Source organism: Microchirus variegatus, assembly GCF_963457635.1.
Source record: "Microchirus variegatus genome assembly, chromosome: 3".
Taxonomy (NCBI): domain Eukaryota; kingdom Metazoa; phylum Chordata; class Actinopteri; order Pleuronectiformes; family Soleidae; genus Microchirus; species Microchirus variegatus.
In genome coordinates this window covers 3,803,326-3,820,377 of record NC_139804.1, presented here as the reverse complement: position 1 = coordinate 3,820,377, position 17,052 = coordinate 3,803,326, and the positions used below count along the sequence as shown (strand labels likewise).

Sequence of the window (17,052 nt, the reverse complement as noted above, 5' to 3'; positions counted from 1 at the left end):
GCGGTATTCTATGTATACCCTACAAATCTGTCATTTACGTTGGTTTTAAAGTGGACCTAGACCGGAAGTTCCAATTAACGCTGTTTTTTAGTGTGTATCTGCGTCATTACATTGTTTGAGAAGCCCTGAAGGTTCAAAACAAACAGTTCAGCCACTGCTGAGAACGCTGTGTTTTATTGTAATCTCGGGCTCAGCGAGATCACTGAAAAAACCCGGTCCGGTTGCGTAAACACCAGTTCTCCGGAACAGCAGATCGTCCTCCTCCGGGCACTAGTCCGGGCACTAGTCCGGGCACATCAGGTTGCATACATTGAACCGCAGAAGAAGAATAACGTCCGTTGTGGAGGTGTTTCACGAGCGACAGTGTCTTCTGACTCTGGGTCTGAATCCGGGTCAAAGTCATAAAAGGGACTGCGGCGGGGAGTCGTGAAGAAGCTATTTTTAAACATTGTCAAAACAATGTTTTGATAATGAGTAGCAGTGCATCCACCGTTCCAGAGGGGGGAGCTGTGCTTCTGAGAGCAGAGTGTGCTGAATAAACTGGCCAATCACAAGACTCTGTCTTCTGGGTGAGAGAGTTGAGTCTCAAATCTCGCGGCTGGGAAACACCGTCAGAAAAGAGGATTTCTATCGGCTCGTTTACAGCAACTAGGAGGTTTTTGACCATAAAAACAAGTTAATGTATGTAAGTAGACCTCCATAACTAACATATATGTGCAACAGGACCACTCTATGTGACCTTTAAGACAAATAAAATGACAACTTTCCTTTAGGAAACGAGGCTAATTGTGGCATAAATATTGTATATTTTGAAATTCACTCATTTTTTTCCCAGCGAACCTTCAGGGTAACATCTTGCTTGTCGTCAGCTGCGGTTGAATTAAGCAGCTTGATTGTCCAGCTGTTGAAGAGATGTTAAAACCAACATTGCTCGTGTCCTTCAGCAGGATAAGGAACTACGTGGCGCTGTTGTTATCTCTTTGTCACACTTCTTTGCTTTTCCCTGGAGGACACCTCGGCGTTGTGCACATCTTGGTTTTGAGTCATTAATGCACCGATACGTAGAAGTTTGTCAGGTGGATTCTTGAGTGCCGCGCATGATGAATGCCCCATTTATTCAGATTTATGGTAATATTGATGCAGAGCAACAAACAATCATAACGTGTGTGTGTGTGGTGTGTGTGTTTTTTTTTTCATTCGTCTCAAATGTTGTGAACTGTACACAGATTGCTGCTTTTTGAAAAGGCATAAAACAAGGTATAGCATCATTGCAGCCACAGCGACAACACTTTGGGGTCCTCTTAACTGAAAATGTGTCCTAAATACCTTAATCAGTGTCTTTAATAGCTTGTGTTTTAATCCTGCTGGAGATAAAAGCTACTTAAGGGTATCTCCTAATCAGATTCATTATCGCATTTGTCAGCTGTTGATGAGTTTTTGCGGAAAAATCCTTATTGCTTATTTTCTTTTTTCAAGGTTACGCAATTAAGCATTGTCGCAACAAATGCCCCATAATCTGAACAGTTAATCTCGTTGTTTTTGAGTGTCATCCCGACGGCACATTGCTGTCCTTGTAACCCATCGCGACCCCTCGGTATCACAAAGTATGAACTTGTCGCACATCTGTTCATATGTGAATTTTGTGTCTCATACTCGATATTGATTCCCGTGTCCTTTGTCGCAGGATTATGTTGTTACGGAACAACACTTTAAGGATAGTTAACTCCAGCCGAGCGGACGAGGGGAACTACGTGTGCCGGGCGGAGAATCAGTTTGGCTCGGCAGAGATGACTGCCATACTGTGGGTAAAAGGTAAGTGATGCCCTGGGGGCCTTTATTTTCTGCCAAATTAGTACAAGTCGGCCACGAGTAAACAGTCCCCAATGTCATTTTTACCTTCCCCCCTACAATCCTTTGCTCCGGTGCCAGGAAAATTTATCGCGCTTGCTCAACCGTGAACCAAGGGCTCTCACATTCAGGAATCATAACAAGGGCACAGTTTAGCAGCGAGACGCCTTCTGTGTCATTGCCATGTTCAGACCTGGTGTTAACGCTTGTCTCAGATGAAACAGTCACATGTGAACAGCAGTAATACAGGTGTAAACGCACACAAGAGAGATCAGATCACTCAGACGCATTCACAGGTGGTTTGAGCACCTGAGAAGCCATATATGTATGTATGTCTGTATCTCTGTATGTCTATCTATCACTAGCTAGCGAGCTGTCTATCATTATTTATCTATCTATCTATCTATCTATCTATCTATCTATCTATCTATCTATCTATCTATCTATCTATCTATCTATCTATCTATCTATCTATCACTAGCTAGCTAGCTAGCTGACTATCATTAGCTATCTATCTAGCCAGCTATCTATCTATCTCACCATCTAGCGAGCTATCTATCATTAGCTATCTATCTATCACTAGCTAGCGAGCTGTCTATCATTAGCTATCCATGTAGCGAGCTATCTATAGATCTATCTATTACAAGCTAGCGAGCTATCTATCATTAGCTATCTATCTATCACTAGCTAGCGAGCTGTCTATCATTATCTATCTATCTATCTATCTATCTATCTATCTATCTATCTATCTATCTATCTATCTATCTATCTATCTATCACTAGCTAGCTAGCTAGCTGACTATCATTAGCTATCTATCTAGCCAGCTATCTATCTATCTCACCATCTATAAAAGCTATCTATCTATCACTAGCTAGGGAGCTATCTATCATTAGCTATCTCTATCGTTGGATATCTATCTATCCTTACCTATCTATCTATCTATCTATCTTTCTAGATAGATCCCCCATTTTTTCCCCTCTTTCAATTTAGTTTTACCTCACTCCCACATTTCAGTGAACTGGACACATTTTATCACATAAACTGTTTATTTGTGCTCCTTGCCATCTTTTGATTTACACTTTCTTTGTTATATTTCTTCACTCTCAATTATTATTTTGTTGTAGAGTTGCTAACATGACGTTGATTCTGCGCTGCTTTCCTCCTCTCTCTTCACACATTACACATTAACAATGGCCCTGTCCATCACAAAGTCAAACCGTCGGAAACAATCTAAATCATTTACACTTTGCGGACAGAAATGATGCACGCGTTCATTTGCAACCCTGAGTGTTTACCTGAGACACACGACATGACACATTTAAAATGCTACGTGTGAGCTGCACTGCAACACAGTCCACATCAAGACGTGTCTGACTTTCTGTCTTGGCGAAGGAGAGTGTCATAAGAAGCCAACCTCATGTCTGAGTTGGATTCTCATGATTGCTCTGACACTCGTGTCATAGTTGATTGCAGCTGCTTCGGGTTAGCCTGAGGTGACAGTGCAGCAGTTTTGTGCTTCCAGAGGCCATGCGTGTGGAGCTTAGCCCGATCAGGGTGGAAGTCACTGTGGGGGAGAGCGTGGTGCTGAGCTGCAAAGCCACACATGACACATCGCTGGACGTGGCCTTCCAGTGGTTCTTCAATCAGAGACCCATCAACTTCCAGCAGGACGGCAGCCATTTTGAATACATCCAAACAGTAAGAGTCAGAGTAAGAGCAATAGTAAGATATCTATCTATCTATCTATCTATCTATCTATCTATCTATCTATCTATCTATCTATCTATCTATCTATCTATCTATCTATCTATCTATCTATCTATCTATCTATCACTAGCTAGTGAGCATCTATCTAGCGAGCGATCATCTATCTATCTATCTATCTATCTATCTATCTATCTATCTATCTATCTATCTATCTATCTATCTATCTATCTATCTATCTATCTATCTATCTATCTATCACTAATGAGCGAGTGAGCAATCTATCTAGCTATCTATCTATCTACCTACCTATGTATCACTAGCTAGTGAGCTATCTATCTATCATGAGCTAGTGAGCTATCTATCATTAGCTAGCTATCTATCACTTGCTAGCGAACTGTATCATTATCTATCTATCTATCTATCTATCTATCTATCTATCTATCTATCTATCTATCTATCTATCTATCTATCTATCTATCTATCTATCTATCACTAGCTAGTGAGCTATCTATCTAGCGAGCGATCATCTATCTATCTATCTATCTATCTATCTATCTATCTATCTATCTATCTATCTATCTATCTATCTATCTATCTATCTATCTATCTTTCTATCTATCTATCTATCTATCTATCTATCTATCTATCTATCTATCTATTGCTAGTGAGCAATCTATCTAGCTATCTATCTATGTATCACTAGCTAGTGAGCTATCTATCTATCATGAGCTAGTGAGCTATCTATCATTAGCTAGCTATCTAGCGAGCTGTCTATCTATCTATCAGTAGCCAGCAAGCTATCTATCATTAGCTATCTATCTATCACTTGCTAGCGAACTGTCTATCATTATCTATCTATCTATCTATCTATCTATCTATCTATCTATCTATCTATCTATCTATCTATCTATCTATCTATCTATCTATCTATCTATCTTTCTATCTATCCGATAAACAAGATAATAAAAGACGAGAACACACTTTCCCCCCGTTTTTTTCCCCCTCTTTCAATTTAGTTTGAACGTCTCACATTTCTCCTCCCCGTACTATGAAAATAAATCTTTAAAGAAGAAAAAAAAACTAATTCACTGGGAGGCTTTTTTTAGGTCACTATTCCATTTGCAGTGGATGTTAAACTCACATCTGTCTGATGTGTCCTTTAACGCCGCGCACACACACACTCACACACACTCGCTCTCTCTCTGGAGAGCAGGTATTTGCAGTGACAATCCTTTACAGGCAGAACAGATTCCTGGCCGATGTATGGTGTGTAATTTTAATCAGGTTTCATACTAAACAGCTGCCCATAGACCTTGAATTATTCCCAGTTTGGCCTGAGGCGTTTCTCATTTCAACAGTGAAAATGCGGGGCAGCTGAAGATTGTAGCTGCAAGCAAGCGCCTGCATTAAACAGCGATCTCTCGAAGCCACATGAGACTCTACACGATGTAAAGGAATCACACTTTTTTCTTTTCCTGCTAAGCACATTCCCCGCTTGCTCTTCCTAATACCTAACTTCTTTTTTTTTTTTCTTGTGTTTTGCTGTACAAATTGCAGCAGTCTGCATCGGTGGATCTGATGATCAGGAGCATATTACTGAAGCATGCTGGGAAGTACGGGTGTCGGGCGCAGACCATTGCCGACACTGTGTTTGCAGAGGCTGAACTTCTTGTGCGAGGTAAGCTTGTTGTTGTTGTTGTTGTTGTTGTTGTTAGTACACCACTGCAATGCAACATAACCCTTATGCTTTATTGGAGTTTATAAGTTAATTCCAGGACACTGTGAGGAAAAAACAGATTTGGAGCTGAACGATTACAATTGCCAACAAAAACTGTCTTGATTTGCATAATGGGTTTTTAAAGGTGTTTCGCAAATTCTGTAGAATAATGTTCGAATTTCCTGCAAATCCAGGGAAATTAGCCTTCATTTTTTTCTTTGTGTAGAGTCGGCCAATTAGACGTTACAAAAAATCCCTCTCCTGGTGGACGCGGTCGCACAGCGAGTGTTTTCCACGTTATTGCCCCTCTTTGATCATCTTGACTAATTTTTATGGTCACTGTGAATATGGCCGGACAGACGGTTTGCCTGCATGAGCACGTTTAATGTGAGCTGCGGAACAGCTTGGAGGAAATGTCTGGTGATCAGATTCTGTGGCAGTTTTATGGATGTTGCCGGGAATGTAAAGCAGCTAACGTTATACAACCCAAGCTGCTCGCGGCCTGTTGGCTGTCTCATCGTGACACGGCTATACCTGGTTTTAAGATGTTCAGTGTGTGAGTATTTTGGCGGACGTACCTATGTTCCCCGGGTCCTATGTTCCCCGATCGGGGAGCATCTGACCTTTTTTTCAAAAAAAGGGTCCTATGTTCCTCACTTTGTGGAAGCCTGGGTGTGGAGCTCCAGGGTAAAGGGTTAGGGTAAGGGGTAGGGTCCTATGTCCCCCGGGTCCATTTGGGTGAACAGCGGGGAACATAGAACCCTTTTTTAGAGAAAGGGTCCTATGTTCCCCGGTCTCATACAAAGTGGGGAACATAGGACCCTTTGGGTGAACAGTGGGGAACATAGGACCCTTTTTTAGAGAAAGGGTCTTTTGTTCCCCGGTCACATACAAAGCGGGGAACATAGGACCCGGGGATCATAGGACCCGGGGAACATAGGACCCGGGGATCATAGGACCCGGGGAACATAGGACCCGGGGATCATAGGACCCGGGGAACATAGATACGCTCCCGTATTTTGTACCCTTATATTTTAACCCTTAAAGCGATAGTTCGGAATTTTGGACATAAGACTTATTTTCCAACTCAGCCGGTGTGATGGAGACGTCTGGTGTCAGCCAGTTCTTCTAGTTGCCGAGTTCCCTGGTGCTATGGCTAGCGCAAGTCAATGGAACAAGTTAGCATGGCATTAGAAACACTCATACCGACTCCACAGTGCACCCGAGGCTAATCAATTGTAACGGCAGACTATGGATGTATATATCTGTGTTGATAGAATAATATTTGAAACAAAACTAATCTCGCATCGCATACATTTTTGAGGGACTACTTTCTCAGCAAGTGCAAGTTTTCTTAATACTATGATGTGCCAAGTGCTAATGGTTGGATTTAAATAATTAAGATTATTATTTGCACGTTGACAACCACATAGTCTGGAAATACAGGTATGGAATTTTAATATGGAAAATGCTTTTATTTTTAAATTCTCCTTGGTATTATCATCAGGAATATCTATATATATTTTGACATGATTTTAAAATTCTAGCATCCATAAGTAGTGCGGGAGAAGAAGAATCACGATTCTAATCATCCACGGTTCAGAATCGATTGATAAACTTCAAAAAGCGATTTAAGTTTCTATTTTGAAAAAACACAAAAATCACCAGTTTGTGTTATTTGTTTACAGTTTATTTTTGTAACTTCTGCGATAAAAAGTCAGCTAGCCTAAGCTTTGATTATTTTTTTAAACAGTAAGTACGTTTTTATTAGTTTGGAATTAATAAATGATAACTTTTGTCTTAAGTTTGCCTTTGTGTGATCACATTATCACATTATCTTATACAAACATACATTATCTTGTACAAAATTGTTTGATGCCATAATTTGCCTTATGCATTGTATCAATTTTCAAAAGAATCGTTTGAATTGAGAATCGAGATCGATTGAATCGATTAACGATTTTGAATCGAATCGTGACCCTAAGAATCGGAATCGAATCGAATCGTGAGACACCCAAAGATTCACATCCCTAGCATCCATCCCTACTAGAGTGTGTATATACTCTACCCAAGCTAAACCAGGCCAGGCCAGGTTTGGGGTCATATTAGTTCACATTTACTGTTGTTGCTCATTAACACAGCACAAAAACCGTGTTAATAATTCCACGTCAGTTAAAGGAGAGACGGCACAGATGAACTGCATCCAACACAAAATAATGGTTTGTTCCAGTTCAGGCTCAGTTAGCACTCTTTGGGAATACTTGGCCTGAGCTCCGCTCTAATGCGTGTAAAGAAAAAAAAAAAAAAAAAAAGTACATCAGCCGTGTCGTCCAATTACACGGTAATATTTTAAGTGTTTTTTAATGAATCTCATTCAACGTTACCAGTAAAAAGAGTGTGTGCGCCTGTTCCCCGGCATTTTTGATGTGCCAACATACAAATGTGCCATTCACTGTATAACCTTTTAATGGGCACTTTTTTTGGGGACACAGTAGATTGGTTTTCATGGAGCGCACCAGCTGGCCCCGCTTTTCATTTACAGCTGTTCCCTCCAGAGTCCTTACTATACGTTTGCTGTACTTGCAGATTACATTTATTCCTGAAGCCCGAGAGTCAAACATATGTTCGACTCGTACCGCAACGCGGGGAAGGGTCTACCGCGCAGGCCGTGCTCAACAAAAACAGGCAAACCGCCGCCTCCAAAGCCCCCACAACAACAACAAAAAAAAAAAAGATGGGCGCCATTGTTCCTTAATCAGCATGAAATTCTTGGCAGTAGATCTGTGTCAGCCCAAATCCTGTTTCGGTTTAATATGTCTCGCTCTTGTCTGTTTGTTTGTTTGTGCGAGGATTACAACCGGGGATTGATGTTGTCGCCACACAACTGCACGTCCTTATCGCTCGTACGCTTGCATCCATCACTGTATCTAATAAAAAAGAAAAAACCCGACATAATGAAGCGACGTCGTCGTCGTGGACCGGTTTTCAGAATTCAGACGACAGCTCAGTGCGATTGTTTCCGTCTCCGGTGACATTTCTGATCCCTCTCGAAAATGAAAATTTGTATTTTAATCATGCTGTTATTATTATTTCCTCAGGTCCTCCCGGACCTCCTGGAGTGGTGATAGTGGAGGAGATCACGGACACCACGGCCACCCTGTCGTGGACCCGCGGCCTGGACAACCACAGCCCCATCACCACCTATAATTTACAGGCCCGCAGCCCGTTTTCTCTCGGCTGGCAAACTGTCAAAACAGGTAATCAATACGAACAAATTGCGGTGCCTCCATCGAGGAGGGTTAATGCGGGGGCCATTTAAAGGCCCCTAATTCTTCCCAAAGTCGTGTACAAAGATTGTGAGCCAGCCCAAATAGAGCACGGTCATCAGGAAGCATAATTAAACAATCCTAATGGGAGTGTAATTGTGTATATTATACAGTCAGTCTGTCTTTTAAATGCCATCAGAGATCAAGCGTGTTCCTCTTGCTGTGGAAAAGAGACACTCGGGGTTTTATTCACACGTGTTTTAAACTAGTTCCTATTTCGTCGCAACAGCAAGAAGTACTTTTGTGTAACAACATTACATAAATATCAGGTTGTTTGCCAGATGAAAATAATTACTATCTATCACTTGCTAGCTAGTGATAGATAGATAGATAGATAGATAGATAGATAGATAGATAGATAGATAGATAGATAGATAGATAGATAGATAGATAGATAGATAGATAGATAGATAGATAGATAGATAGATAGATAGATAGATAGTCAACTACATAGCTAGCTAGCTAGATAACTACCTAGCTAGTCAACAAGCTAGATAGATAGATAGATAGATAGATAGATAGATAGATAGATAGATAGATAGATAGATAGATAGATAGATAGATAGATAGATAGATAGATAGATAGATAAACTACCTAGCTAGTCAACAAGATAGATAGATATATAGATAAACTACCTAGCTAGTCAACTAGATAGCTTGCTAGCTAGATAACTACCTAGCTAGTCAACAAGCTAGATAGATAGATAGATAGATAGATAGATAGATAGATAGATAGATAGATAGATAGATAGATAGATAGATAGATAGATAGATAGATAGATAACTACCTAGCTAGTCAACAAGCTAGATAGATAGATAGATAGATAGATAGATAGATAGATAGATAGATAGATAGATAGATAGATAGATAGATAGATAGATAGATAGATAGATAGACTACCTAGCTAGTCAACAAGATAGATAGATAGATAGATAGATAGATAGATAGATAGATAGATAGATAGATAGATAGATAGATAGATAGATAGATACCTAGCTAGTCAACTAGATAGCTAGCTATCTAGATAGCTAGCTATCTAGATAACTACCTAGCTAGTCAACAAGCTAGATAGATAGATAGATAGATAGATAGATAGATAGATAGATAGATAGATAGATAGATAGATAGATAGATAGATAGATAGATAGATAGATAGATAGATAGATAGATAGATAGATAGATAATAAAGTCATCCTTTTCCCACCAAAAACCCACATCCCTGGGGCCAAAGAGAATGATAATTAAAGCAAGCTTATATATAAATGCAGTTGTTTTCCTATTAACATTACACAGCCCAAAAAAAGTTGTCTATTTCAGCTTTTTCTTAACTTCTAAAAGTGTCTATTGTTCAGAAGATCTTAGCATGAAAGTATTAAGAGCTTTTATCAAAATGTCATTGGTTTTAAATTAATTCTCTGACATATTAGCAGTCGGTGGGAAATTAACCTTTCTCGTGATAATTATAAAACACATTTCATTTGGTTGACATGCACTCTGACTGCTTAAAAAAAAGGAATTTGCCTCTTTCTTTCTTTTTGTTCGCCCTGTACCTTGACAGGAAAACCATTAGCGACTATCCCTTTGCATTAAACAGATGAAGGCTTGCTAAGCATTGTGTGTAATCCATCTTAATATGCCATTTGGTAATAAAAGCAAGAGTTGGAGGTGTGATAATGAGTCATCCCCCGCTGATGTATAAATCACTCTGTGTACATTCCTCTCACATCACGTCTGTTCAACCACATTTAATTCGATAAAGCACAATTAGGCCTCGGTGATGTATCGTCAGTGTTGAACTTGTTAAGATTAGCATACGCGAGATGGGGCTTTTAGCGCCCCACTCCTCACAAACAGAGTTATCAGCGTCGTGTTTGAATAGCAGCTCGCTTGACTGAGTGGTCTCATTGTGAGCTGCTTTGGACGATAAGAGCCGCGAAAGCCTCCGCCGCCGCTGCCGCCACCGCCGCTGCTTCGCCGAAAGTCGCTCCAGTCGGGAGTGGAGGGACCCGCGGTTCGTTTACGACATGGATATGTGTGCTTTCAGTCAATGTTTGTTTGTCATCCCAGTGACAATATTGACAAGGCGTGATGACGGCGGGCGGGAGCGTCCCGGAGGAAATTAGATTACTCGTGTTACCTGCCTGTAATGTTGTTGAAAATACATTTTGTCATTTGTAGTTGCGCAGCTCGCGTAGATAGCGCGCGAAAAAAACAAATTGAAATCTGTTTCCCCCTCCTGTGTAATGAGTTATAACGGCAGAGAGCGAGCGCTGCTGTAGCGAGTCGCTGTTCAGGAATAAAAACATCATGTGTCAGATTTGAGGAAAAGCCTTCTCAACTTTAGATAGATACAGTAGATAGTATCGTAGATAGATAGATAGATAGATAGATAGATAGATAGATAGATAGATAGATAGATAGATAGATAGATAGATAGATAGATAGATAGATAGATAGATAGATAGATAGATAGATAGATAGATAGATAAACTACCTAGCTAGTCAACTAGATAGCTAGCTAGCTAGATAACTACCTAGCTAGTCAACAAGATAGATAGATAGATAGATAGATAGATAGATAGATAGATAGATAGATAGATAGATAGATAGATAGATAGATAGATAGATAGATAAACTACCTAGCTAGTCAACTAGATAGCTAGCTAGCTAGATAACTACCTAGCTAGTAAACAAGATAGATAGATAGATAGATAGATAGATAGATAGATAGATAGATAGATAGATAGATAGATAGATAGATAGATAGATAGATAGATAGATATACTACCTAGCTAGTCAACAAGATAGATAGATAGATAGATAGATAGATAGATAGATAGATAGATAGATAGATAGATAGATAGATAGATAGATAGATAGATAGATAGATATACTACCTAGCTAGTCAACAAGATAGATAGATAGATAGATAGATAGATAGATAGATAGATAGATAGATAGATAGATAGATAGATAGATAGATAGATAGATAGATAGATAGATAGATAGATAGATAGATATACTACCTAGCTAGTCAACAAGATAGATAGATAGATAGATAGATAGATAGATAGATAGATAGATAGATAGATAGATAGATAGATAGATAGATAGATATACTACCTAGCTAGTCAACAAGATAGATAGATAGATAGATAGATAGATAGATAGATAGATAGATAGATAGATAGATAGATAGATAGATAGATAGATAGATAGATAGATAGATAGATAGATTCCTGTTCAGGAATAAAAACATCATGTGTCAGATTAGATACAGTAGATAGTATCGTAGATAGATAGATAGATAGATAGATAGATAGATAGATAGATAGATAGATAGATAGATAGATAAACTACCTAGCTAGTCAACTAGATAGCTAGCTAGCTAGATAACTACCTAGCTAGTCAACAAGATAGATAGATAGATAGATAGATAGATAGATAGATAGATAGATAGATAGATAGATAGATAGATAGATAGATAGATAGATAGATAGATAAACTACCTAGCTAGTCAACTAGATAGCTAGCTAGCTAGATAACTACCTAGCTAGTAAACAAGATAGATAGATAGATAGATAGATAGATAGATAGATAGATAGATAGATAGATAGATAGATAGATAGATAGATAGATAGATAGATAGATAGATAGATAGATAGATATACTACCTAGCTAGTCAACAAGATAGATAGATAGATAGATAGATAGATAGATAGATAGATAGATAGATAGATAGATAGATAGATAGATAGATAGATAGATAGATAGATAGATAGATATACTACCTAGCTAGTCAACAAGATAGATAGATAGATAGATAGATAGATAGATAGATAGATAGATAGATAGATAGATAGATAGATAGATAGATAGATAGATATACTACCTAGCTAGTCAACAAGATAGATAGATAGATAGATAGATAGATAGATAGATAGATAGATAGATAGATAGATAGATAGATAGATAGATAGATAGATAGATAGATAGATAGATAGATAGATAGATAGATAGATAGATAGATATACTACCTAGCTAGTCAACAAGATAGATAGATAGATAGATAGATAGATAGATAGATAGATAGATAGATAGATAGATAGATAGATAGATAGATAGATAGATAGATAGATAGATAGATAGATAGATAGATAGATAGATAGATAGATAGATTCCTGTTCAGGAATAAAAACATCATGTGTCAGATTTGAGGAAAAACCTTCTCAACTTTAGACAGATACAGTAGATCGTATCGTGGATGTTTTCCCATTTTTAATCATTCGAATTTATCATATTAATCATATACTTTGTAGGTAACGACTCCCGGTAGGCTATGACCAAATCTCAGAGCCCGTCGCTCATCATCGGATGATGAATTAGCCTCTGGAGGCCAACACTTGCACACTTGCCAATTACTTTCCAGCGTGTAATGTGATAATAATGGAGTTGATCTTAAGAGACCAAAAAAGCAGGTAGCTGACACACTGACAGTCACTGTCTTCCTCCTATTTTACTCTACTGTTCACTTGCATGTAACCACATTTGAATGATACTAGTTAAACTAGAAATAGAAATAAAAAAATTCCCCTACAGATTCTGCACATTCACGGGTAGAATCTGTCCATAGAGGTTAGCTTCTGTATGACTCAGTGAACACTATAGCTGCGGTTGTGGCCACTTTATGTTCTGTGTAACACCTGCTTAGTTGTTTGATTGAAGTCCAAAAAAAAAAAAAGTGACTGCTTTGGCCAGAAAAGTACTTTTAAATGTACAGCCATTAAAAATAAACTCTGCTTGTTCAGCATCACTCTCCCCGCTGCTTTGTTCTTTGTTGAACTTCTGTGATTGTTGCTTTGTTCAAACTAAAGTAGAAAGAAAAGAACAGTATGTTCTGTAAACACACCTACACTTTTGTGCAGATCCAGACCCGGTGACCGGGGACATGGAGTCAGCTATCGCCGTGGAGCTCAACCCCTGGGTGGAATATGAGTTTAGGGTCGTGGCCAGCAACGCCATCGGGACTGGAGATCCCAGTGCACCTTCAAGAGCAGTGCGGACCAAAGAAGCAGGTGAATCGCATGATTTCAACTTTTTATCTTACAATTTTTACTTTTTATCTCGTAATTTTGATGTTTTATCTCATAATTTTGATTTTTTTTTATCTCATAATTATGACTAATCTGAAAATGTCTACTTTTTATCTCATAATTATGACTTTTTATCTCACAATTTTGACTATTTATCTCATAATTATAACTTCTTATTTCATAATTTAGATTTTTTTTAAATCTCCTAATTATGACTTTATCTCATAATTTCAACCTTTTTTTATCTCATAATAATGACTTTTTATCTCATAATTACGACTTTTTATCTCATAATTACGACTTTTTATCTCATAATTAAGAATTTTTATCTCATAATTACGACGTTTTATCTCATTATTTTGATTTGTTTATCTCATAATTATGACTAATCTGAAAATGTTTACTTTTTATCTCATAATATCAACTTTTTACCTCATAATTTAGATTTTTTAAATCTCCTAATTATGACTTTATCTCATAATTGCAACTTTTTTTGAAATCTCATAATGACCTTTTATCTCATAATAATGACTTTATCTCATAATTTCGAATTTTATCTCATTATTTCAACTTTTTTTCTCATAATTCAGATTTTTTTATCTCATAATTATGACTTTTTATCTCATAATTTTGCTTTTTTTATCTTATAATTTCAACTTTTTATCTCATAATTTCGACTTTGAGGATATTTTTATTATCAGGGCTAAGTTTTACCTCTTTTTTTGTTGTTTTTGTTTTTTATCTGGTGGAAATTGGTTATCTTTAATTTAAACTGGACCAGAAGTTGAAAATAAGCTGCTGACATTCAAGAAGTTTAGCATTTCCGCTAATGTGGCCTCTCCTTGAAACAGCCTGAGGGCAAAGACATGAGAGAACAGACTATTTTTGGTGAGCCGAAATTGTGACAGTGACAGCGTCTGGATCGAGTGCCCTGTTCCACATGTACTCACCTGTATAATGTAATAACTACAAATTTAGTGGTCTATTCATTGTTAAATTTGGGAAAAAAAATGTTTATATTCATGCACAAACACTCCACAATTATGTGAAATGTGTCAAGCATCGGTGACATTTTAGCTCGGATTTATCTGCACAGAAATTGAGTTTTTGTTGCTTTAAAAGAACATTTTGGAAATGACATTGAAGTGAGTCCACAGCGTTGGATGACTGACAACCTTTTTGGCTTCTTTCACTCTCTCGCTCTCTCAGTTCCGTCGGTGTCGCCGGCCAACGTGAGCGGAGGCAACGGTCGCAGGCATGAACTGGTCATCTCATGGGAGGTAGGTGCTCTTCTTCTTCTTATCTCTGCCACGTGTGACTGCGCGGAAACACAGCTGTCGCGGTTGGCTTTTTTTTCGCTTTCTGTGTGGAAGCATTTATTCAGTTGGCACCCACTTAAAGAATATCTTTGCATCTCTAGTGTCAGTGACATGACATTCAAACCCGAGGAGTGTTTTTCCAAAAGCATATCATTATCGCCATAGCGCTTGTACGAGAGAGAACCTTTTATATCCGCGATGCTTAAACAACATTCGACTGCTGTGAGTCAGAAAACCAGCAAAAGGTCACGCATTACTTACCGCGATGCTGGCATACAAAAAAATCCAATCATAATTATTGTTCAGAGTTCACAAAAGTGCAGTGCAATCTTTTTAAACGTGAATAAATTAAAAGCAATTTGAGCTGGTGTGTGGTTTTTATTCAGGACTGCAACCTAAATGTCTTGCGATTTAAATAATGTATCAGTTTTTAGTGACTTTTACGTTAAAATAACAAGACAAAACATTGTTTCTATGGCGATTAATACGACATAATAGTAATATCTACTGTAAGCCAGCGTTTCTCTCGCATTTTTACTACTCGCGACACTGAAGCACAGCAGAGCCTGGAGAACAGCAAACACCAGGGATTAGAGCACACAGTGATTTTTATTTCACATGATTATCATGTGGGAGGAATCCCCATAGGGTTTAAGTGTTCATGGTATATCTTGAAAAAGTTTTTCTCATCAGAATTTAAAATGACTCGTGCAGTGCCTGTGCAAAATCAGGTTTTTTTGTGTGTGTTTTTAGTCATTTTTAAGTTTGGGACCTTGCGTTCGGAATTGTCGTTTGTTTATTTTAGGCTGGGCTATTCCAAATGTCAGTTTATTGCTTGTGCGGGGCGCGTTAGCACGTTAGCGCGTTAACCGTGTCAAAGTTAACTCACGATAGAGCTTAGATCGGGCCCAAAATATCACGCCCGACACATTAACTGTAATTACGAGCCCGATTTAAACCCGACATTTTTTTAAATATGTGAGCAGTAAATGCACACGTACGTCCACATCCTCCCCACAACAGGAGCTTGTTGCACCTGCTGCCACAGTCTAATTTACAACAATAACAGAGCCGCTGAGATCCGCTTCCACGAACGCATATGTTGCTAATGATGATACACTTCCTGGTTTTTAAATGATGCGTTCAAGGCCGCAGGTTTTTACACCATACGACACAATACACAATACGACGTGCTATAAAATAGCACGCGCACACGACAAGGGAGAAAAAACAGAAATGCTTGATCAATGGCCCGCCCCGGCCCGACCCAACCCGAGGATAGTGGCGGGGGAGATATCGGCCGGGTCGGGCCCGGGCAGAGAATCTAAACTCTAACACACGTTATTGCATGAAGCGTTTCCATGGCGACTGACTGGAAAAAGATGCGAGTGACGTCAGTGAGTCGTGAGTCCAGTCACCGTTTACCAGTTAGCTCCGTTAGCTCCTTTAGCGCCGTTAGAGCACCTACAGTCAAACTGCATGTGCGTATGTGTGCCTCTGTTTTTAAAGTTTAGCTAACTTTAATGTTACACATTTTAACAATCGGCAGTCACGTAAACATGACGTCACGTGGGTCTTTTTCCCGCGTTAATGGTGGACAATGGGATTAACGTGCCCAGGACTATTCATTGCACATCATGTTTTACATTGTTTTGAATAGCCACCTCATACCTGTGTTTTTTGGCGTGTTGTTGCAAAATCCGCTGACTCATTGAAATGCAAGCAAATCGCATTTAGCAAAATCCAGTCTTTATTGTTGAGATCAGACATAATAATCACCCACATGCGTAACTTTTTACCTGCAGATTAATTTCTGAAAAAGGCCCCACAGACGTGTGTGACGCCATGTTTACGTGCCGCGACACCGGAGTCCAGGCACCGTTTACCAGTTAGCTCCGTTAGCCGCATTAGCTCCTTTTAGCGCCGTTAGCGCGCCAACAGTGGAACTGGAGCGGTCTGTTTAGCGTAACCGTAGAGACTAATTTTAACAATCGGGAGTCACGTAAACATGACATCACGCCTGCCTTTTTCCGGCCAGTC

General features: G+C 38.9%; 1 protein-coding gene across 1 annotated transcript in view; it reads left to right on the top strand.

Moving 5' to 3' along the window:
- The window catches only part of cntn5 (contactin 5), a gene marked incomplete at its 3' end in the record, with an annotated part of 120,041 nt that overhangs the window by 87,973 nt on the left and 15,016 nt on the right, over positions 1-17,052 (top strand). Inside the window, exons 12-17 of the mRNA XM_083886402.1 lie at positions 1,685-1,812; positions 3,372-3,547; positions 5,114-5,234; positions 8,372-8,530; positions 13,526-13,675; positions 14,903-14,973. Of these exons, the coding sequence (XP_083742528.1) occupies positions 1,685-1,812; positions 3,372-3,547; positions 5,114-5,234; positions 8,372-8,530; positions 13,526-13,675; positions 14,903-14,973 (805 nt within the window). The remainder of the gene's footprint in view (positions 1-1,684; positions 1,813-3,371; positions 3,548-5,113; positions 5,235-8,371; positions 8,531-13,525; positions 13,676-14,902; positions 14,974-17,052) is intronic.